The sequence below is a fragment of the Cynoglossus semilaevis genome, chromosome 11 (assembly GCF_000523025.1).
Source record: "Cynoglossus semilaevis isolate Cse_v1.0 chromosome 11, Cse_v1.0, whole genome shotgun sequence".
NCBI classification, from domain to species: Eukaryota; Metazoa; Chordata; class Actinopteri; order Pleuronectiformes; family Cynoglossidae; genus Cynoglossus; species Cynoglossus semilaevis.
The window spans coordinates 6,450,246-6,473,726 of NC_024317.1; the positions used below are offsets into that span (position 1 = coordinate 6,450,246).

The following is a 23,481-nucleotide window of genomic DNA, read 5'->3' on the forward strand; positions in this document are numbered from 1 at the left end:
GGGAGGGGGGAAAAGAGGGGGGAAAAAAGAGCGGGGGGGGTGCGGGGGGGGGGAGGGGGGGGGGGGGACAGGAAACAGGGGGAGAAAAACATAACCCTGGATGGGCAAGCCTCCTCATATCAAATGGAAATATATGGAAATGCACTCTGCCTTTGGCAAAACACACTTTAGATAGAGGGCGGGCCACTTCTGAGAAGAGACAAAACAGCAACAAACTATAAGTGTGTGCCAGCGTGTGTACTAGAAAGACGAGAGGAGGGTGGTTTCGTACAGGCTGATTGCCGATTATTTGTGTTTGCGTGGGCGATGAAGGATTTCTTTAAGCATTCAATTGACAAACTCAATTTCCACAAAAAAATTGGTAAAATTCCTATCACGTTGAAGTCTGTTGTGTGGGCGTTAACCTAAATCTTAATTAAACATTTATATTTAACATTTTAATTGTAGCTTTTTCACTGAAAAGTTTTTTTTGTCAATGTGAGACTAAAAAGTAAAAATGAGACGCTCAGACGCTGATTGAAATGTGTCTGTTAATTATAGATTCTGGGTCAGAAAGACATTTCTTTGCATAGATTGCAAAAGCGGAAACTGCTGATAAATGTGCATGACAGTCAAGTTCATAGGCAGCACTGCACTAGTAATTAAAATAGTACACTGATAGACACAGACACATGGACTTGTAGAACATTTGGAAATATTTGTAGCTTAAAAAAAAAGTTCATCTCTGGGTCAGAAATTGCCCCGTTGGACTAATCCAAAGAGAGCAGCACAGAGAGACGTTTCTATTTAAAATCATGACAAATCAGAGACAACAGAATGAGCATCCTCATTGATACAGCAAAAAATTAAAAAATAATTGCAAAACCAAAAATAATTGGTATCCTCATTTTCCAAGTGACAATAAATGAAGGATTTGACTCAGCCTTTATGAAGTGTTTCTGAAATAAATATAAATAGGACTGCACTGGCTTTACCAAATGATTGGATGTGGTTTTTTATTGTATTTTTACACTGTGTCATACAATTCTGAAAATTGAGTTTGTATATGTTTGTGTTTAGTGAACATTTTCATGACTCTTTACTCTGTAAACACATCTTTGATCGTCGTTTCTCCAAAATCTGTAGAAACGCGTCGGTTCACGTGTGAAATGTGGTTCAACAGTTGCACATTTGAATCCAACATTTTGGTCAGTATTTTCGAGAGAGCAAAGTAAAGGCCTGGAAATCAGAGCAGCAAGGACTTTGTGCTATTGTTTCGCACTGATGCCTTTGAGAACATTCTTAATTAGTTATAGGAAAACGGCCCTTCAGCATTACATTTTAATTAGTTTTAACCACTCATTCAAAAACACCAGTTTATACCAATTAAAATACTTCTAAAAACTAAGTTCTTCCACACTGAATACAAACTACTCCAAAGCATATGTTAAAAAAAAGAAATCATTCTGTTTCTCCTCCTACACTGACTGTCCACTGTTTTTATGTTTGGTGCAGCAACAATCTGCCTCCGTTGTCCGTCTCTGTCCGTCCTCACACTGCATTTTCATCTGGATGATTCTCTCCCTCGCCACTGTTTCTAATCTCTCTTACGGTGTCTGTAAGTAAGGCTGAGCAACATGGTGACTTTTTGTGGATTCTGAGTGCGTTACACCGTGCAGTTGCTGTGGCAGTAAATTTCACAGTCTTTCCTGCTGTAATTGTCAACGTCAAATTTATGGTATTTTAGAAAAGACATTAGGAAAAAAGGCATACAGCATGTTTGCAATTTAGTTTTAGCACCGCAATCAATACAACCTAAGTGGGTATAACCTACGCTCTCCTCTCCTGTTCTCTCCTTCACTATTCTCTCCTCCTCCCTTCCTGTATTTTTTTTTTCACTTTTGTCTTCCCTTCTACTCCTTTGGTTGTCTTATTTACCCATACACTCTTCTCCCTTTTCCCTCCCCCTTCCCCTTTTCTCTCCTCTCTCTAGTGTCTGTATGGCTGCTACGTCCACTCCTCCATCATCCCCACCTTCCATCGTAGATGCTATTGGCTGCTGCAGGTAAGCCCACCCCGTCTACCCTACCTTACCTTTTCTCACACATTCATACAGGAAAAAAAAATACAAAACACAAATGAGGTGATTTTTTTTAATTTATTTTTTTCATTTTTGGTCATTTTCCTCTTGACGTCGTCTATGTTCTGTCACACTCAACTCTAGCAGTGTTTACTCAACATTTTACACAAAAGTGGACAAGCAGAAAATCTATTGTATATCACACGAAAAATGTTATAAAGTTTCCAATAATTTTTTTTTCACAACATTAAACATTAAGCTAAACCATAAACCTGCAATAAACATCCTCCTCTTCTAAATTAATGATGCAGACTATAGTGAAAATACTGTCCCAGAGCTGGGCTCTTAATAAAACTTGATGTTCTGTGGCTGAGCTGAGTGTCCCACACAGAAGCACACTTTGTACAATGCTCACATACAGTGCAGTGCACAGAATTCCTTAGCCTGAAGATAACTGTAGCTGCTGTTATCCAACACTCACTCTCCATACTTATAGTGAGCATCAAACACTGGGGTTTTACTCCAGGTGGACCTTTCGAAGGAAACACCCTGGAGCTACAAACAGCACATAACAATTCTACAAGCACGTGCACCCACATAGGCAAACACACGTACGCGTGCACGTGCAGGACAGGTAAGAAGGCGTGTTGTTTTTTTTATTGAGATGTAGGACGCACTCTGCTGCTCATGTGAGAGACAACAGAGAGCAGGAGCTGTGAGCTCTCCTGCACACACACGCACACACACATACGTGTACAGCAGGTGTGTATGAATTTGCCCACACTCCAGATCTCTCGCTATTGTCCATGCAAGTTAGGGTCAAGAGAATCTCATCATGTTGAGGTGACAGGTTACATGATGAATTTTAAGCGTATTTGCATATTTTACATTCGGCTGTTTTTTATCGCTCCCCCGTTCATTTCACACACACACACAAAAATGAATACCTAACTATGTTCATTTTCAGGATGGAAATGCACATGTACTTATGCATTTCTGAATAGAACCCTCTGAATAATTTGTCACATGAAACTTGCAAGGGCATTCCAGTCAGCCACTGAAAATTAAATATGCCCTCACTCCATGTATTCATCTTTGCAGCCTGCCAAATTACACATTTCTTCCGGAAAAAGCTGGTAAACCTTTTTTAAATGAAATATAAGAAACTGCTCTGGTTTGGTATACCGTAATTAACTCAAAAATTATTTTTAAGTGTTAAAAAGAAATGCCAGCCACACACTCCCAGAAAATTGAGTCGTGGCGAGATAAATCTGAAAAGGTCGTACAATTAATGGGACATTACTTGACATAACTTTACATTGAGAGTTTTTTTTAATACTAGCAGGTCACCAGGTAGCCTGTGGTTATTAGAGCAGGTGAAGGTGAGTGGCATCTGACCACTTTCAGACCTTTTTCTCATTTACAGTTAATAATTAAAGGACTTCGTGGTATCAGGAGAACGTCTGCTCAATGTGTATAACCTTCCAGCCTAGTCACAAAAGTCAGGTCAGCGCCTGGCGTCCATCGCCACTCAATGCAAATACAATGCAGAACATTAAGTTCTCCAGGCTCAAGGTCATCTGGAATAAAAGAAAAAGAAAATTTACTGTCTGGTCATTTTAGTCCATTTCTACCTTTATTTGAAAAAACAAGATCAGATTCTAAGGACCATCCAAACTGCTGTTGATGAAATCTGCAAATAACACCATATGTTAAAGTATGGGTGGATATGAGTAACTTAGTGATTCGATTAAAAAAAAAACAACAACATATAAACGGTTTATATTTTCATGGAAACTCAAGCTGAACAATACCAGAGCCTTGTTCTGCTCAAGCTTAAAAGAATGTGGGCCTCAGTTTCAAAAATGCTTGATGAAATGTGAAGAGAAGAATTACACAGAAGTGACCGCAGACTGATGAACAGCTGAAGTCTTTAAGCCTCAAGAACAGGGAGGAGGGGGAGTTGCCACAATTGCCACAAATGCAGCAATAAGTACCCTCAGGCCCCCGATGAATAAAGTAAATAATTACAAGAAAAAATAAAGCTGCTGCTGTAGTGATCTTCTCTCTGTCCCAACCTTTTCAGAGTGGGATGGAAGTGTACATTTGTATATAAGTTGAACATTATATTCTTTACCAGGCTGATTTCAGAAATAGATTTGTGTTTTGGGTTCAGTTTGCCAAAGCGATCCTGCGGTCTGAAAATACAAAGGAACATTTCTGCTATACCTGCAATGTGCTATTTTCTGCTCTTTGCACATGTATCAAAACACATCAGTGGATATGATCGCAAATCAGTCTGTGAGTGCTGTTACTCTGCACGCCGTGGTGCTGTAGCAGCCCACTGTGTCGTCCTTTTTTGGAAAGAAAAGTGTTCCACCTCAGCAGGTCCTCCCCCTCACCTGAGTCTGTCTCCTGAATCTTTCATCAAGAGGAGCGTCTCTCTTTTGCTTCTCTCTTCCTCCCCCCCTCTCTCTCTTTCTATTACACACACATAAACACCCCTCTGCACGCAAACGCCCTCGCACGCGCACACACACATACCTGTTGAATCATTCATGCAGTCGAAATTCCATAGGTCTGCTGGTGGCCTGCAGTATGCTGCTCTCCTCCTCCCTGCACATAAACAAAAACACACACACACACAGAAATACACACACATGTAGACACTTCCGCAGCATCTGCAGGGTTACAGTGAGTGATGAGTGGACTTGAACTATTAAATCTTTTATGGGGAGGTGTGAGAATCCTCCCTGACCTCTACACTCTCCCCTGCTCTCGTTCTCCTTCTTCCTGTGTAAATAGACCTGTCCATGTAATTCCCTCACTGTGTGCTGAATGAACAAGTCTCTGAATGACTGAATGAAGGGTTAATGGTGAAACTAATGTCTCATGTTTGCATGTCTCTGCTTGGTTTTCTCTGCATGTCTTGTTGCCGCAGAACCCGGACATTGTGCTGGTGCACTACCTGAACGTGCCAGCGGTTGATGATAGTGGGAAGCCATGTGGTCCTGTCCTCTGCTCCATCAACACAGACAGGAAGGAGTGGGCCAAGTGGAGCAAAGAGGAGCTCATCGGGCAACTCAAACCCATGTGTGAGTTGACTTCACTGTCACACCGGCGCTCACCTGCCTCCCACTCTCCAGCTTTTATATTTCCGTCGTCACACTTTCCCCAAACCTGAGGATATGACTCACCTTGGCTCAATAACAGTATGGCTTGTCATGGTACAATAGTGATGAAAAAGATGATGACCCACACCAGCCAAGCTTCAAAATTAATCTGTAGGAAACCGGGGTAGTAAATCTCAAACGCAGACTCTGATTCACTGGCTTGTTTTTATGCTTTTGAAACAACTTGGCAGCCGAAAGGATCTCAGTCTGGAGCTGTGCCATCACTTATTAGATGAAACAACAGGTGCTTACGACAATCCAGAGGAAACAATATGAAAACGTCTCCTGTGCATGAAAAGAGGAATATCTAATCGTGTGTGTGCGTTAATAATTTGGCTCAGATGTTGAATTGACACGTTACTGGAGGCAAAATTGAATCGATTACCCCAAAAGTGTGCGCCTTGCCAAAATGTGCGTTCAGACATTACCAGTGGCCGTAATCTCATTTAAATTTTGATGAAAGAAGTCCGGGAACATTGTGTCCTTGCATATAAGGTGATAACAACATTTGACTAAGCAGTAATACTTTCCAAGATAAGCCCTGTTCACTAGAAGAAGAAAAAAATAGAAAAGGCAGAAAGACAAGACAGCCATTATTTACATATATACTCTTTAGTCATACTTTTGCTCAGGTGAAAAGCTTTTCAGATCAGTCAGCGCTTTGCTGCCACCTAGGGGCAGAAGAACATTTTAAACACACAAGGGAAGAAAACAGAGAAGGAAGACAGCCTGAAATATCCTTCATGTATTATTCATAGATGTGCATCAGGGAGTTGATAACTCCAGTACTCACACCAGCACACACAGGCCCAAAGACTCACCTAATCTCTGCCCTCTTTTGATCTGGTTTGAAAGTACACACAAGGACAGATGTCCAAAACCTAAATATTTTCTCCCCCCACTTAAGTACTACTTCAATCTCCACTACTTAAGTTTCACATCCTCTCTTACTTCTGTGTCTGTCCAATGCCATTTACATAAAATCATTTTTATTCATGCCTTTCACTCTCCTGTCTCTTGGCTCTTGATCACTGACCTGCTTTTCTCTGTAGAATTTATGGACGTGATGCTTAAACGGCCTCATGTGTTTCATTTTTATCAAAAAAAAAAATCCTGAAAATGTAAATTAAGATATCTGATTGTTGAAAAGAAATGACTTAATACAAGTTTAAATATTAAAAGCTGTATTTAACACGTAACTGGTGCGTTTGACACTATTGGGAGCTAATATTTATGCATTCTATTTTGTACTTAAGATACCGAGCACTGGGGGGCGTCCTTGCACGCTGTCAAGTGGGTATAAGGGAATAGATTTATATAATATATATTTAATAGCTTTAATGTTATACCTGGTTCCTTTTTCTAAATGTATTTATTTTATCTTATATTGTTCTTTTCCAGTAGGAGTTTTGAGGACAGTATGACACATGTTTTTATTTATATATATTTATATGTGGCTCCTCCTATGAAATGATGATTATTGCATTATTAATCACATCACATGACACTTAAAATTGGTTTGCTGTAAACAAACCAGGAAGGAGTTTTTTGAATAAGTAAAACTTCAGAATAGAAGAATAAAGAATAAAATGCTAAATAGAGGATTTTAATTAATTTATTTACACATTTAAGTTCTGCAAGTAGTTAAATTAAATATCACCACTTTAAAAAAGTGAATTGTCAGTTTGCAACAAATATAGTAAATATCATGCAGCAAATTGGAGTTTAGACTTTAGCTTTATGGGGGTAGTAGTATTTAATTTTGATTATATCCTGTATCGTAAAGTTCTGTTACACTTTAAAGAAGTAAATGCAGTTTTAAAGTGTTTCTTTAAAAGAGATAAAGGTGACCAGTTGCACAAAGTTGTATTCTTATTTAAAAACGCTAGACGGTAAATAAACATCACATTAAGTGCTTTTCTACATATAGTTGGTACACGCCCACAGGTAATGGTTAGATAAACACCTCATGAATAAAGAGTCAAAGGCAAAGATGTTTCCATAAACAATGAAAAGACCATAGCTTTTACTACGGTCAATAAAACACTTTAGGGCTAGTGTGTGTGTTTTTATTAAAAGTTATTTTTCTCTCCGGTGCCTCCTGCCAGGTGCTGGAAGCAGCCTGCATCAAAAATGTTCCAGTGTCAAGCAGCGCATCATCTCATCCAAGCAGGAGTCAGGGACAGCAGGAGGTGCACCTGCAGTGGGTACTGGGATAGCAGCAGGCCAGAGGCATGAGGAGGCAGATGGCACAGAGGTCCAGAACAGTGATGTGTCAGAGGGTCAGACAGATCCCAGTCCTGGAGGAGGCAGGAGCAGAGTGGGCGGAGGAGAGAGGAGGAACGGCAGAATCACCAAACCCTCGCTGCTCCCACAGAGCAGCATGGAGGTGTCGTCCTCTACTTCTAACAACCAGGTGGAGGTGCCTGACACCACCCAGAGCTCTCCCCTGTCAATCACCAGTGACATGGCTGACAGCCCAGCTCTCTCCATCGGAGCTGGCCTGTCACAGAGCACAGCTGTCTTTATGTCAGAGGTCACCACACTGACTGGGGATTCCGTTTACTCTGCTGGCCACACTCACCTTCTGGCCTCAACCCACGAGGGCACCACCGCAGGCATTTTATTAGCTGTTGCCCCTGAAAACCAGAGGTTTGCATCATTTTCTGGAGGAGTTGGCTTAGGGGAGGGGGGAGAGTTGGTTCTGTCCAGCTCTCTGGACACTGGAGGAGCAGTCAGCCTCCCTGAAACCACCATGACCTTTGATCCAGATTGCTTCCTCAACAACCCCAAGCAGGGGCAGACGTACGGAGGGGGCGGAGGGAAGACCGAAGGGTGTAACGGTGATGACGGAGGACTCCACTGTTCTTCTAACGGCTTTGTCTACAACCCAGCCCTCGTCAACAACATCAAGACAGAGGCGCCCCTGGAGCAGCCACTGACCAACCAGAACAGCTATGTGGGAGAGGGAACGGGCCTCAGCCCCAGCACCACCCTGGAGCAAATGGACTTCAGTGCTGTCATGTCATCTGCCTGTGTGCCGAGTCTGAGCCAGACCACACACCACCCCTCCACGAGCCTCTTCCTCCAGGCATCACCGCAGGCAGGCCAGCCCTCCCAGCTGCAGACCAATGGCACTGAGGGAACACAGGACTCAGCGGAGGGCCAGACGTACATTGGTCTGCCCTCTGTGCCCACGGACTCCACAGTCACCAACGGAGATCCACATACACAACTCCACCAAGCCAACCCAGACCAACAGGCTCTTTGTGGACGCAGTGGGCAGGGGCCAGCAGTGGGGTCTTTTCCTCTGTCCACACCGGACACCACCATTGACCAGTCAGGCAGCAGTGGACATCGAGAGGTGGGGGTCTTGGAGAAAGCTGAGAACGGAGGGGATTTACTGCTCAAGGCGGCGGATCCTCATGACGCCTATGCAAGTGTGGACACCGAGCACTATCTGCAAACTACAGACGAAAGTAGGGGAGGGGAGGAGGGTGCTGGAGGGGCAGGAGGTGGTGGAGGGGGAGGAGAACATGAAATTCTCTGTAATGGTGTGTCTTTACCAGGGGCCGGGGGCTCCTCGGTGGTTGCCAGTCCGCAGTCAATAGCTGGTGGCACAAGCATGGAGGGGGCGCTCTACACCTCTCCTCTACCTCAGCAAGGTGGCGGCGTGTCAGCTGCAGCCGCTGGGGCAGGATCGGCCATCAGCCTGGAGGGTTTCGAGGCTTCTTTTGGAAGCCAGTTCTCTGATCTCATCAACGATTTCATCTCGGTTGAGGGTTCTGGAGGTGGGGTGGCAGCGGCCGTGACGGGGGTTCTGATGCCCCAAGAGGGCACACCAGGGGACGAGCAGGGAGCAGGAGCGGGTCACCTGCCGGGATCAGAGGTGGAGCAGGGAGCTCTGGGACTCCTTCAGGAGACTGGGAGGCTGTTTGGTGTGACAGACTACTCTCCAGAGTGGTCTTATCCCGAGGTGAGTAAACTCAACACATTCCTTCATTACTTATTCATCGCTCCCTAACATAAAATTAGTTTTTCGACCACATGATTGATGAGGACTCATGCCGTTGTTAAAAGCTGAAATCAACTTCAGCACAATTTCTGCGAGGACCGCCAGCTTGGCCGAGTGTCATTAAGGAGTTGGAATATCTTTGGCTCAGCTGATTGGATTTTGATGACATTCCAGTATTACACTGCTTCCCCTGGGTGGCATCATTAATGTGCCAATGTACCACTTAGAACAACTCAATGACACCGGTTCATTCATTGAATTGTGATTAGATGTTTGAAACATGGCGTCTAACAGCCATCAAATAACTATTTAATAACTAACCATTTCCACTAACATTAGCACAAGTACACGAGCACTATTTCCCTAAAAGTTAGCACGCACAAGAACAATAAAAAAACAGTAGCCTTTTCCCTTAAATCCTTATTTACTGGGCAACAGATCTTGTGGTTTTATCTGTTGAGCAGCTCATCAATTTATGCAGTACCACAGTTAAAACATTGAAACAAGTTTAGAAACAACATGAGAATTAATGAAGGGAAGATGATTTGACCTTTTCAAATGTAATGCATGAATATATTTAGAAAACAAATAATGTTTATGCTAAGTTTTTAGTAATTAATCTTTAAATCTAAAGTATTTTGATTAAATTTTCTAATTTATACCAACCTATTTTTGTAAATTCCCTTTGTAGTTTTTCTTTTTAAATCTTGCTTTCCAATCTGAAAGTTCACAAGGTAAAATAAATTATTTTTAACAAACTGACAATGGTACCTATATAATGTTCCAAACCAAATCTCTCTCCCCGTGTTCATTGTTGTGTTCATCAAACCAATATTTGTGTTTGACAATATCTGTCGTATTTTTAGCTGCTCAGTGTCTTTTGGCTGTTTCATACCAACTTTGTTCCATTTGGATGTAAAGCGCAGCAGAGCCTCTAGGGGCTGCTAACGGGCCTTTTAGATTTGTGGCTGTGTCATAAAAATGGCAATTACTTCACAAATGAGGCAAGTTATAATGTCTGTCACTTCAACGTTATATAAGAGAAATCAATGCTTCCATTTTTAGGCCACATGTCTCTGAGGTGTCTTTTGCCTGACAAATGGAAAGACATCCTGTGAAGACACACACACACACACACAAACACACACAGGGAGAGACATTAGTTGCAAGCATTATGCAGACCTAAATTCAGACAAAGTTTTCTTCAGAGGAGTTCATTTTTACCCCGGCTCATTAGTGCTTATTGAAACATGCTCTTTGGGTTTCAAAGTTTTAATGGAGAAAACTCAGATGAAAGACTGAGGCTGTTCCTTTGTGCTGCAGGGTGGAGTTAAAGTCCTGATCACAGGTCCATGGTTGGAGTCCAGCAGCGAGTACAGCTGTCTCTTTGACCACATCAGTGTCCCTGCTGCCCTCATTCAGCCTGGGGTGCTGCGTTGCTACTGCCCAGGTAACACACCAGTTCTCTCACACTGACACACACACACACTGGGTCACACAGGGCAAACAACTTTTTAAAAAAAGGTAAATTTATTGGTTTTTGTTACATCTAGTGGTGAAGTAGAATGTTGTGGTTGAATATCTGTCCAAGCTGGTGGATGAAGTTGTCTGGTCCTCATTCTCCATTTGAACAAAAGTCACGTTTGTTTAGTGTTTGTTTACATTGTTGTCTCCATCAATAAGCAACGCTACAAACAAACACTTTGATAGCTACTAGCAAACAGCTTGTAGCACCACAACATTTAAAGAGATCAAATGGAGCAGCTTTGTCCATGCAGAACTAGAGAGACAGGTTGTATAAGCCAAACATTTAGTAGGACAACAAGATAATTTTGAGGCGTGCAGTCAGAGTGACTGATAGGTTCTATTGTTCTGAAGTAAACACTAGCCGCACCCTCTTCAGACTTTGTGTAATTCGAGTCATAATAATGTGAAAGGAAAGGAGGAGAAGTATTTGACGAATTTACATTTTAATCTGTGTGAGTGAGATCTTTCTCTTCACTTCCTGCCTCATGTATATTATCATGTCTGTTTTCAGCCCATGACACTGGACTGGTGATGCTACAGGTGGCCATGGGTGGTGAAATTATCTCTTCCTCTGTGGTGTTTGAATATAAAGCGCGTGACCTTCCTGCCCTCCCGTCTTCTCAGCATGACTGGCTGTCCCTGGATGGTGAGAGCATTTGAAATATTTTTTATGCAGACTGGTGTTGTTTAATAAATGCCAATCTTCCTCAAACTTTCCAAACTTTCGGTTAAAGCCCCCTGTTTTTAGATAGGACTACGGAAAGGAACGTTTTTCGAGCCCCTAGCAAAAATCCAATAAACTTTATATGAAACACATTCATGTCAACAAACTGTTTAGCATACACAAATACAAAATTGACAATAGAAATTGTAATTATTTTAATGTGATCTAGATAAAGGGGTGCGCCCCACACTTTGGAAGCCACACTCTGTTAGTTAAGTCATAAGTTCAGAAATGCTATAGTTCATATTGTTCAAACAAAGTGTGTGTGCTTCACAGGGGCTACTTCAGTTGTCTCGGTGTGTGTGTGTAGTTGATTGTCTGCTGCTGCTGTTCTTTTGCACATTTACAACATTTCTGACACCCATTTTCTCTAAACAAAGGATTTCAAACACCAACGCCGTTTGAAAAAAAAAAAAGGTTTTAACTCACTTCCTAAAAGAGCTCTGGGTTCCTGTGTGTTGTGATGTAAAAAATGATGGTTTTCTCCCAGCACACAGAGTGGGTAAATGGAGGAATAGCTGCGTATGTGTGCTACATGTTAATTGTGTATTTCTCTGCTCGTTAATTCCCTGGCTCTTGATTCACTCTGAGAATAGCTGCGTATGTGTGCTACATGTTGATTGTGTATTTCTCTGCTCGTTAATTGCCTGGCTCTTGATTCACTCTGATTTAACCGGTTGAATTATTTTTCTTTTCTGCTGGCTGGCCTATCAGGCAGAAAGGTTTGGTCTGCGGCATCATATATATCAGTGCTGTGATATTTCTGCAGATACAGACAGGCTAATTGGTTTTATTTTGTGCCTTGTCAGGGCTCGAGCATAAACACAGACAGACAACCACAAAAACTGCACAAGCTACGAACCTCAGCAGCCTCTTCATTCATTTTCTTGAGCGTTTTAACATTGTAGAGGTTTGATCATGCACTAAAAACATTAAACATGGTCTAAATGTCAGAAAGAAATTCAATTTTCAGATACTGTTTTGTTTTTGGTTTTATTTGGTTTTTGGTGTAAAAAAAAAAGATTGAGTACATTGAGTACATACTGCAAATGTTCTTAAAATCTAAGTCATTTTATTGCAAATTTCTTACATTGGATTTTTCTTAAGAGAGGAAAGTTAATTAATAACACAAAACCAAATACCATTTTTAAAACATTATAAAATATATATTTTGTTTCATGTTTTGTGTATACATTACATACATTGAGTAAATAGTTCCTCCTCAAAAAAGAAGACACATTATACCTCCCAGAATTTTCATTCCTCTCCACTTTGTCAAAGTGTTCCTTTAATTATAAACGACTTGTCCAACATTTATACATCCTGTCGTCTGTTTTTGCACTACACATGAGAGAACCCCGCACGAGGGCTTTGAATATTTGTCTTTGTTAGTTTTGTTCCGAGCACCTTCATTTGTCATGGAATGAGGAATGAGTGCCTGTGTTTGTTGGATGTTTGGCTGCACATAGTTTATCTGCACAGCGCCGGGGCGGGCTGTGTGCATATGGAGTGCATGATGCAGGGTTCGGCGGTGAAGAAAAGAAAGATGGTCTCCAGAGTCCAGTGTGAATGGTTAGATGGTTTACAGGTGTAGCTTTAATTAAAAACAACTACTTCAAGATTTATATCCCATTGTTCTGTTCCCCCACCACAAAGACGAGAACTGCAGTCTGTGAGAAACAAAGTAGAGTTTTTTATCCTTTACTCTGAAAGCCTAATAAACTAGTGGCTCTTTAAGTTGTTGTTTTTTTCCTAGAAGGATATTTCTTTCCTTTTTTTACCATGTCCTAATAATATGGACACTTATGTTCTATTCAGTTTACCTTTATATTTTTGTGTTGTGATGATTATTAAATTACTTAGATGTTAATATAGTTCATTTCTAAATGCCTTTACTAACAAGTATGATACAAACTTATTAGAAAAGAATATCTCTCCAGCTCCTCCAGCTCCCTATTGCATGGACCTTAAAGTCTTTAGTTCCCTTCACACACAAAAAAAAGTGAGAATATAAAACAAAAACATCTGAGGACCTTGACATCTCCTGTCTCCATATTTGGACTGGGTTCTATAGGTCTTTGTCTCGCATGTTTGTCCTACAAGATAGACTTTTTGTCTCGTCACATCAACATGACTGCCCTGCTGTCTGTGTCTTCCGTTTCCTTTCAGTGAAGTTTTATATTGTGCGTGGGGAATGTTATGATAACTTGTTGATCCTTCTGTTGTTTTGTGACCATCAAAAATATCTTTTGTTTGTGATGATGCCATTATAGTGTTATGAGTGACAGCTAAACAGAGTTTGACAAAGACAAATTTGGAGAGTTGTTAAAAGAGGGTATTACTTTTATCACAGCTTGTTGGGTTTTATAAATTCAACTGATCAGGATGAATACTTTATTATTATTATTATTATTGTTCTTACTATTATATTTTAATACTTATTATAATAATATTCATAATTAATCATTAATTTTAGGACTTAATTATTTAATTATATAAATTAGAAACAGAAATAGCATGAAAAACAGAGTTGAGATTTAAACCTGCTCACAGAGTCAGACTTTCTGATATGTGAGAGAAATCTCAAACGGTATTGGCCAGTTCTATCAGTCAGACTTTCTGATATGTGAGAGAAACTATGAGTTGCTCAACTTGTAAAAATCTCAAACGGTTTTGGCCAGTTCTATTATTAACATCTTTTGCCCTCAAACATGATACATTTTTAGATCTGAAAAAAAAAGAGCATTACATATTTAACAAACCAGTCAAAATTATTGAGAGATTAGCAACAGGTTTTTATTGTTTTTTCCCAGAACGGAAAGAACAATTGAAAGATTTCAGTTTGAAGACAAGGCAGGGAAGCAGGTTATGACCTCCCCTAGAATTCTATTAGGAAGAAACACTGCTTCCATGAGTGTTTGTAGAAATAAATCGAGACTATGTAGAGGATATATGTGTGTGCGTGTGCGCGTGTTTTCACTTCCTCAGCCTGGATTAGTTGTTTGGTGTGTTTTTTATTATTGTTATCATTCTGTAGGTAAGGTTTGTGTGTATGTTTATGTGTTTGAATTTAAATGTGGAACTTTCTTGCTCTGTGTAAACGCACTTGAAACTACATTAAAGAATGACATTTCCGGGCGGTTGAAATAATCGTGGCCTCTACTGTTCAGTTTGTCTGCACCGCATTTTATGGGTGTCTGTGTTCATAGTGCAGTTGCGGCGGAGGAACACACGGGTCTCCTCAGTGTTTGAGGCATGTCCTGCTTGTTTCACTTCACCCCCTCTATCTGTGCGTTGCGCAATGCGGCAATGCGGCTGCACGGTCACAGCAGCAGCAGCAGCAGCAGCAGTAGCTGCAGTAGGATGGCTGTTTGCAGGAGTGAAGGGCAAAGACACTGCCGTTCAACAGACATAAACTGAGAGTCCAAAAACGTTGTCCAACACTTGTGGAGTGGACTGTGGACGTTAAGGCATCGAGATCTGGATGTGCGTTCTGCGCATTTTGTATTTTTTTATTTTTTTGGAACAGGTCTTTTGTTTTTACCCCCAAAGTAAACAAAACACAAACAAACAAACAAAAACTCAGGAAGATTTATATTTCGGATCAAACATGTTGGCGCAGTGTTTATTTTAATGTGTGCGGCTCTGTTGTTGTGACGATGACGAGCGAGCCACCTGCAGCTCAGAGTCTGGCGGGCGGATTTGAAGCGATGCAGCTCCCAGTCTTAAAGACAACGTGGTGGTAGAGTCCCCTCCATCCAAACTCTCTCTCTCTCTCTCTCTCTCTCTCTCCCTCCATCTCTCTCCCTCTCTTCCCCCTCTCTCTCTCCCTCTGTTTCTCTGCAACTCGTCCGTTCAGAGTTTTGTTTTGCTCGCTCGCTGTAGAATTGCATGAGTCGCACACGCTCCTAACTAACGGCGTGGAGCAGAAACGGGAACAAAGAAACGCAGCCGAAAAAAAGAGGGGGATTCGCTCTTTTTGGGTTCGTAGCTTATTTGATTCTAAATTTAAAGAAACGCTCCTTCTCTGTGCATCTCTGTCCTTTGTTGTTGAGGTTTTCTTCTTCCACGGTCCTGTCGGAGCCTAGTTAGATACAGAAACGCATGCCTGTTTATGTCTGTGACTCACGGCACGAATGTTACTTTTGCAATTGTAGAATTCGGTCCCAAGTATTTAACAAACATGTGGCGCCAAGAATCTTTGGTTCAGACAATAGGAGGGGAAAGCTACAAGTCTGCCTGTTCTTTTTTTAACCAAGTGGGACATTGATGGTCCGTTTATGTTTGGCTTGGTTTAATTTTAACTCCCCGTTGGCTCACAGTCACATTTAAGGGAGTTTTTTCGGTTCCAGCACCAGGCGGGAGCGGACAGCGCCATTGGTCTCCATAACAACAAAGGATCCTGACTGATGCTGATGTTGATCCTGTAGAGAATCAGTCTGTATCAACAGACACTGTGTTAGGCACAGGCATGTTGTTGACCACCTTATGGACATGCTTTGATTTGTTCAGAGTTCAAATATTCACGCTTTACTACAAAAGTTTCTCAACTAAACTGGAGGTTCCCACATTTTTCTACTCAGCTGTTGAATACCATTTAACATTGAATATATGTGTGTGTGTGTGTTTATGTGTGTGTGTTATATGGTTGTAGATATAGCTAATGGTAGATTAAGCAGAAACCCAAGGTTAGTGTTGACAAAGCGAGCAGAAAAGAGTTGATTATTAGCTTTAGCTTATCAGCTATTATTATCAATGCAAATCTAGCCTCAGAAAACTCAATTGACAGAAAACCTGAGGGTGGAACAAAAACTTATTGTTACTTGTATACAAAATATTAAACTCCGAAACGCTTTGTTTAAACTTGAGAACTTTTTTCTTTGGGGGGGTCGGGGGTGGGGGGGGGGTATCTCATACAGTAATTTGTGGTTGTTGTTGTTGTTGTTGTTGTTCACACTTCACTGTTGTTGTTGTTGTTGTTGTTCACACTTCGCTGACAGTAACTGTTCTTTTGTTTTGAGCAGCTATAATGGTAGACTTGCTTTGTGCTCAGATGAGCAGCATTACTCAGAAACCCAACCTCTGGAAATGATTGGTGAAAGAAGATGAGTGGGAGGAGCCTAAGATTTGGTGTCACTGTGACGTTCACCTCTTAGCCTATTTTGTTCACTGCAGACTGCAGAGAGGGAAAAACAGCTGTGAAATGATAGCAGGAAAAATAGAGAAACTGAGTAAGAGCGCAGCAGGTGGAATGACATATTGTGCACTGCAGCGAAACTGCAGCAGCGTCTGTTAAACAAAGGGTCACATTAATGCAAAAGCATGGCATTGAGAGTGCATCACACACGTTTTTATGTCGTGTTATACTTTATTTTACAATAGAATATAATGTTTTTCTCTCGATAATGAGGGGATTTTCTGGTCCTGTTTTTTTTTAACTCTTCTCAAAGAGAAGAGAATTTCTTTATAAGCTTTGACAACATAACATGTGAAATCATCTCCTTCATATCCCTAGACACACAGTTCAGAATGTCCATCTTGGAGCGTCTAGAGCAAATGGAACAGAGGATGGCTGAGATTTCCAATCAGAACCCTGGCTCAGAAACCATGGCAACCCAGGGTGGAGGAGTGGAGAGTGGAGGAGGAGGAGGAGGAGGGGCCACTGATCAGCAGTCTCAAGTAAGAATGAAGTGATGTAGATGGGGTGAAATATTTATTTACATTTAATAACACATAACATAAAATAAACTATGAATAAATATGTTTCTTAGTAGGACTTCATTCAAGACAGACATTAATCAAAACTCATTTTATATTTATTAAATTACATAAATGTGTCTAAAAAATAAAATATATTTATTTAATTTAGTAAAAGCAACAATTACCAGAAATTTAAGTATACTTCCAAAAATGATAAGTAAAATCTGTTGTTTGGCCACTTACCTGTATCTTTTTACCCTGCAGAAAAAAAAAAATCACAGTTAACTTTTTGGTTAATTGAACAGTGGCTTCTATGGTGGCTACTGTTCAATCTGACCTGCAGGGGGTGCAAAGTACCCCTTTGAAATCCTCATTGTATGATGCGAGTGTAAATACATTTTTAAAAACTTCAGGATGAAAAACTTGAAATTGAAATTAAATAAACTTTGTTATTATTTTAATAAATATTATTATTGATTAAACATGCACTTTTACCAGCACTATTTGTTCCTGGTACTGTTGAAGATGCTTAGCCCAGATCGCCTCCACTAAAAACAGACATCCTCATCCGGGATAATGAAAAAAATGACATCATGCATGTCCTTCCACTCTCCACTTCTGCAGATTTCTCCTGACCAGGGTTCATTCGAGGGCCGTGTGGTGGTGGTGTGTGAGAAGATAATGTCTCAGCCATGCTGGGCTTCCTCTAATCAGCTTGTGCACAGTAAGAACTCCAGAGGTATGACCTTACTACATCTGGCTGCAGCTCAGGGCTACGCGGGGCTCATTCAGACACTCATTCGCTGGCGGTGAGCAACATACGGTTCTGACAACATGACATGACAGTGGATGAATGTGCAGCTCAGGCCAATTAAATTCTCTTTCTTGCACTGCAGCACAAAGCATGCTGACTCCATTGACCTGGAGCTGGAAGTGGACCCTCTAAATGTAGACCACTTCTCCTGCACTCCACTGGTAAATGAGTGATGTTATATGACTGAATTCACAGTGTTTATCTTCCGCGCTGTACGCTAATCTGTCTGTGTGTGTGTTTTCTGACCCCTCTCTAGATGTGGGCTTGTGCTCTGGGCCACACCGAGGCAGCACTGGTGCTCTATCAGTGGGATCCCAGAGCTCTATCTATTCCTGATTCTTTAGGACGCTTGCCGCTCAACATTGCTCGGTCAAGAGGCCACACTCGATTGGCTGACCTCTTAGAGCAGATGCAACAGACTCCTCAAGCTCAGGGCCAGCCTGCAGACACTTGGATGGACAGGTGGAGGGGGGAGTCACGGATGAGCGGAATAAGCAACAGCCCCTCCCCAACCCGTAACTCAGGTTGGAAAGTTGATCATTATGTTGTTCATAAAAATATGTGAATGTTTGGTGTAATTGTGTTACTGTATGTGTTGTGGGAAACATTACTGTCCTTTTGTCCTTCAGAGTTGAGAAGAGATAGGACTGAAAACCAGCCAGACAACCAAAGCCAGGGCTGGAACCAAACAGGACTGAGAGCCTCACAGGGCAACCAGGGAGAACAAGGCGGTCCACCCCCAGCCAAGCGACTCAAATCCAGCCCTGATTCCCAGCAACAGCTAGCTAACTCAATACCCAAAACAAAGATCCTCAACTCCCTCCTCAACACACCCTCAAGTCCAAACTCTCACTGTTCTGTTCTGTCCAGCACCTACACCCTTCAAACTCAACCCTCAAACCTCAGCTGTCAGAACACACCTCCTGCCAGCATGGGCCCAAACCGACCTCAGCTCCCCAACTCCCCATTCTCCCACCTGCAGGCCAGGATCGGGGAGTCTGGAGAAGGCAACAGGTGGAGTCTGAGACAGACCCTTGGGCAATGTAGTCTGGCCAGGAGGGTTTTAGGAAAAGAACGGCTGGCCAGTCACCTGCGCCAAAGAGTGCTGTCAGACAGGGGAGAGGAGACAGAGCTGCTGACCTATCAGGATAACAGTGAAGACTTGCAGGTAGGGGGAGGCGATGGTTAGGGAAAGTCTACACCGGTTTCATATTAGGAAGTGTCTGTTGTGTATGTAAAAAAATGTATTCAGCTCACTTTGTACATGGCCCACTTCTGGGATTTAAAAATAAACAAATCCACTCACCAGAAAGGTTGGTATACGTACTTTCTCTACATGCAACTTAAAGTAAACCCTATATTTTAGTAAAGTGACTTAACCTTCATTTATTTGGCTCAGTTAAAATGACATTCAGTGATTTTAAATATTTTGAAATTTATACCTGCAAATACCTTTAAAAGGCCAAAGAAAAAAAATATTGCACTAGTATACATACAAGTTATTACCAGGATAATATTAAAGTGGAACTTTGCCCATCAGTACTGAAAAAAACTGAGCTACTTGGAAATCAGTGGTCGTCTTTATGTTAATTAAGTCACCCATAATAATGGGGTCAAATTATTGTTATTGGATTTGGGAAGGTATTGATTGTAAAGAAGAGGGTAAAAATGCATAATAATGATAATTATGCTATTGTACAAATAGCATAATTATCATACATCTCAATACGCTGTCCCCGGGCAGGGACCAAAGCTGCTAAAATCAAAAGAGCGTACAGAGCAGAGGGATATTGGGGGAAGATTGAAATTTTTCCATGTCATTTATTCCTCCATTTATTTATGTGTCTTATGTTGTCAACATTAAATTTGTCATCGTGGTGCAGGTGTGTTAGTGCTGTCTTTTTATTCAGTGTCACACAAGCAGAAACACACAAAATAAATGTTGACACAAACAGAAATGGAGAGCTCCCACGCCAAATCGCCCTTGGTGACCCTTACTATGCCACCATTTTTACACCATGAACCTCAGAGCCAAACGATACAGATTTAAAGTTTTTGGTACTACTTAGTGTAGCAGCTATGGGAACAAATTAAAAAATGGATTTCAATGAAAAAACTTTTGCTTTTTCCCCTGGAAATCTTATAGGCAAACAGACCAGTGATCGTATACGTCCCATCCTGTTTGACCTATGCGTCCTATACTTTATGATAGATTGAAATCTGATAGAAGGGCCAGTGTAATCCCATATAACTGTTACTGAAGAATGGAGGCACGTGAGCTGAAGATACAAAGATGCAAAAACCAAAACGCACTGATAAGCTTAAAATATACAGGATACATGTAAACACATTAAATACACCAAGGTTTGTTTTTATTGTAGACATGATGGTAAATGACAGGGCAGCTTGTGTTGCTAACACCTGCCCTGTGTGTGTTTCAGATGGATATTTCAATGTTAGCTGATCACATCGTGGAGACTTCAGCTGTGAGGCTCAAACAGGAGGTCGTGGAGCCTGAAACGGAGAGTGAGAAGGCGTGGATGAACAGCAATGTCAGGTTACTCTCTGGTTACCTCACCGAGGTCGAAAGGTGAGAGAAACTGGACACTTTTGTTTAACAGATAGAATTTATATTATATTTTATCTTATTTCACTCTTATCCTATCCTCTCCAGGTTTCTGAGCTGCAAGTCCCAGACTCCCAGCCCCAGACCAAACTCTCTCTCAGGGCCTGAGGATCAGCAGAGTCCTCAGGCTAAGCAAGCCCCATCCTCCCCCTTCGACTGGAGCTCCTTCCCCTGTGCAGCTACAAAAGAGGACAGGTTGAAGAGTGACTCGTCTTGTCTAGCCATGACTGAAGGAGAGCAGGCAGAGCTGTATGAGATCATCAGGCATGCTCTGCACTCCCTCAGAAGACATAAGGTAAACATGTGCTCCACTCCCATAACAAACATTGACACTTTTCACCAGGGGATTAAAAAACAAAGCTGTTGTGGTTTTACTTTTACAAAGTAAATGTAGGTTTCAAAAATGTTGGTGGAAAAAATATAAATAGTTTCATGATTTTTCATTTTATAAATAAAATAATTGAAACATTTTAAAAGTTTGGCATTGTACACAACTGTGTCCACTTTAATAAAGTGCAATATCTGCAATATGACCCTCTACCACTAGATGCCACTAATCCTACTCCACTGGTCCTTTTTAAAATGATAGTGAACCATTTATCATTTATGATGTTGTATGAACCACTCATGTGATTCATTACAGGGTCCCATTCAGGAACAACGCAAAGAGATCGCAGCTGTAATTCAACGCTGCTATAAGAGATATAAACAGGTGAGGCTCAATGTATGGTTCGTGACTCGTGACTGTGATTTGCTTATGCTTGGCTTTTTTTTTTTAATTAGTAGTGATACATACTCAAAACCAATCTCCAAAAATCCAAGTAAAGTTCAAAGTGTTTATATTCTGATTTACTTGAACAAGTATTTATCAGGCAAAAGTACATTAAATACTTTTGGTTTAATGATTCGATTGTAATTATTTGTTCAGTGATTTCTAACTATATCACCCCTGTCTTCTCTCAGTATGCACTTTATAAGAGGATGACCCTGGCAGCCATCCTGATTCAGAGTCGTTTCCGGAGTTTCCATGAGCAGAGGAAGTTCCAACAGAGTCGTAGGGCAGCCGTCCTCATCCAGCAATACTACCGCTCTTACAGACACTCCCTCAGGTCATTTATATGCAAACACACACACACGTACACACTGGGACTGTGTATGACAAGAAACAAGATTTTTTTACACTGTTTACTTGTTTCTGTACAACAGCCTCCTAACTAAAAAACAGAACCAGGCTGCTCGCAAGATCCTGAGATTCCTGCTCCGGTGCCGCCACAGGTGAGGCATAAAAAATGGACACTCACTCTCAAATACAACTGCTCAACATAGACTGTATGTTGGAAATGGAGCTAGACACTAGTAAAACCACAAAATAGGAACAGATTTTCTGTTTTGGTTTTAGAAGTACAGTAACTCAATGAATCAATGTCTGTAGAAAAATGAAACTTGTCTGCATTTGTAAAAGGCTGTCAACAGAAGCCTAGTTTCTAATAAACCTACATTTATTCTTTCAAAACTAGAACTGAATTTCTAGCTTTTTCTTTTTGGGGTTTTACCGTGTAACAATTTTTCAGACCTAAAATTGCTACACCCATTTTCTATATACAGTCTAAGGTGGTTATCATCCATTATGAAGCACACACATAGCCCACTGTAAAATGTGTGGCCACTACGTTGGTGCTAATAGGTGATGTGTTTTACTGTTTATATGAAGCCCCTTGATGGACCATAGGCCTCTAAAACGGGTGAGTCTTCTCTCTCTCTCTTTCTCTCTCTCCCTCTCTCCCTCTCTCTCTCTCTCTCCCAGTGGCTGATGCCTGTTTGCATGTCAGCTGAGAGAGTGGGAGAGGAGGTCAGGGATTATTATCCTTCTCTCTCTCTCTCTTTCTCTTTTGACCTCCTCCTTACCCTTCTCACCCTCTATCTCTCTTCTTCTCCAAGGACTGCTGAATGACACTGGTACTTGTGCATGACTAATGGATGGATATAGAAGTGATTTTTCAACACAGTCTTCCTGGGGGCATGTTCTGATTAGCTTCACTAAATGGCGATAATGTCTTGCTTTTTCTGACAGTCTCCTTTTTTGCATCATAAAGGTTGGGGAAACTATAAGAAAATTCAGTTTAGGTGCTGAACAGAGGATTTCTGTAATATAGATCATGCTGCTTAGTATGACAATTACACTGTATGAAAACACATAGTAGTCATTTGGTTGCAAAATAGGGTCCCATTTGCATTGGTAGTCATAACATTGGGGCTCTGCATAAATGTAGAGGTACCACTGACAAAAATAACAGAAATAACAGGGAAACAAAAATGTCTTCTCTATGTTTCTAGTTCATCTCTGAAAATATCCAGAACAACAAGAGGATTGTCATTCTTACAAATGTAACCTTACTTTTTTTTGCTGAATTTATATATAGATTTCTTTGGCAAATTTGTAAAATCCTAGGCTTATAAATTATTAAAATGTTAAATTACTAGCTGCTTACTCAATAATGATGTAGACTTTTTTTTTTTTAGAAAAGAGTTATTAGGGTTTCTTGCTAACCAGTGTAGCCTCTTCTCCTCTATTCTTGGGTACTTGGCAACCAGATGGCTACATCCAATTCTCATATACTGTATGTCCTTCAGTTCATGTACTCCTACAAATATACAAGCAAATAATGTAATGTGTCTTATTTTCACTCAGGGCCAGAGAGCAGAGAAAGGCCAGGGGTCCTGAGAGCCCGTCACCAGGCCCCACACACAGCTCCCTCAGCCTGTGAGCAATCTATTTATCCTCCCTGCCCTCCATCCCTTCCTCTTGTTTTTATTTCTCCCCTCTTCCATTTCTTCAGGCTCTC

General features: G+C 41.2%; 1 protein-coding gene across 6 annotated transcripts in view; it reads left to right on the forward strand.

The window, feature by feature from the left end:
- Window positions 1-23,466, forward strand: part of camta1b (calmodulin binding transcription activator 1b) — a 76,605-nt gene extending 53,139 nt beyond the window's left edge. For 5 of the 6 annotated variants that reach the window (XM_017036678.2, XM_025059896.1, XM_025059898.1 and 2 more), the window contains 16 exons: window positions 1,973-2,044; window positions 5,001-5,154; window positions 7,341-9,208; window positions 10,571-10,697; window positions 11,286-11,420; window positions 17,014-17,177; window positions 17,823-18,007; window positions 18,095-18,173; window positions 18,269-18,536; window positions 18,642-19,180; window positions 20,454-20,602; window positions 20,687-20,933; window positions 21,282-21,350; window positions 21,602-21,747; window positions 21,845-21,913; window positions 23,328-23,466. In XM_017036678.2, the coding sequence (XP_016892167.1) occupies window positions 1,973-2,044; window positions 5,001-5,154; window positions 7,341-9,208; window positions 10,571-10,697; window positions 11,286-11,420; window positions 17,014-17,177; window positions 17,823-18,007; window positions 18,095-18,173; window positions 18,269-18,536; window positions 18,642-19,180; window positions 20,454-20,602; window positions 20,687-20,933; window positions 21,282-21,350; window positions 21,602-21,747; window positions 21,845-21,913; window positions 23,328-23,403 (4,347 nt within the window). In that variant the 3' untranslated portion in view covers window positions 23,404-23,466. Of the gene's footprint in view, window positions 1-1,972; window positions 2,045-5,000; window positions 5,155-7,340; window positions 9,209-10,570; window positions 10,698-11,285; window positions 11,421-17,013; window positions 17,178-17,822; window positions 18,008-18,094; window positions 18,174-18,268; window positions 18,537-18,641; window positions 19,181-20,453; window positions 20,603-20,686; window positions 20,934-21,281; window positions 21,351-21,601; window positions 21,748-21,844; window positions 21,914-22,349; window positions 22,381-23,327 lie in introns of all 6 variants that reach the window. The other variant, XM_025059899.1, reaches the window with a different exon arrangement.
- Window positions 23,467-23,481: the final 15 nt, after the last annotated feature.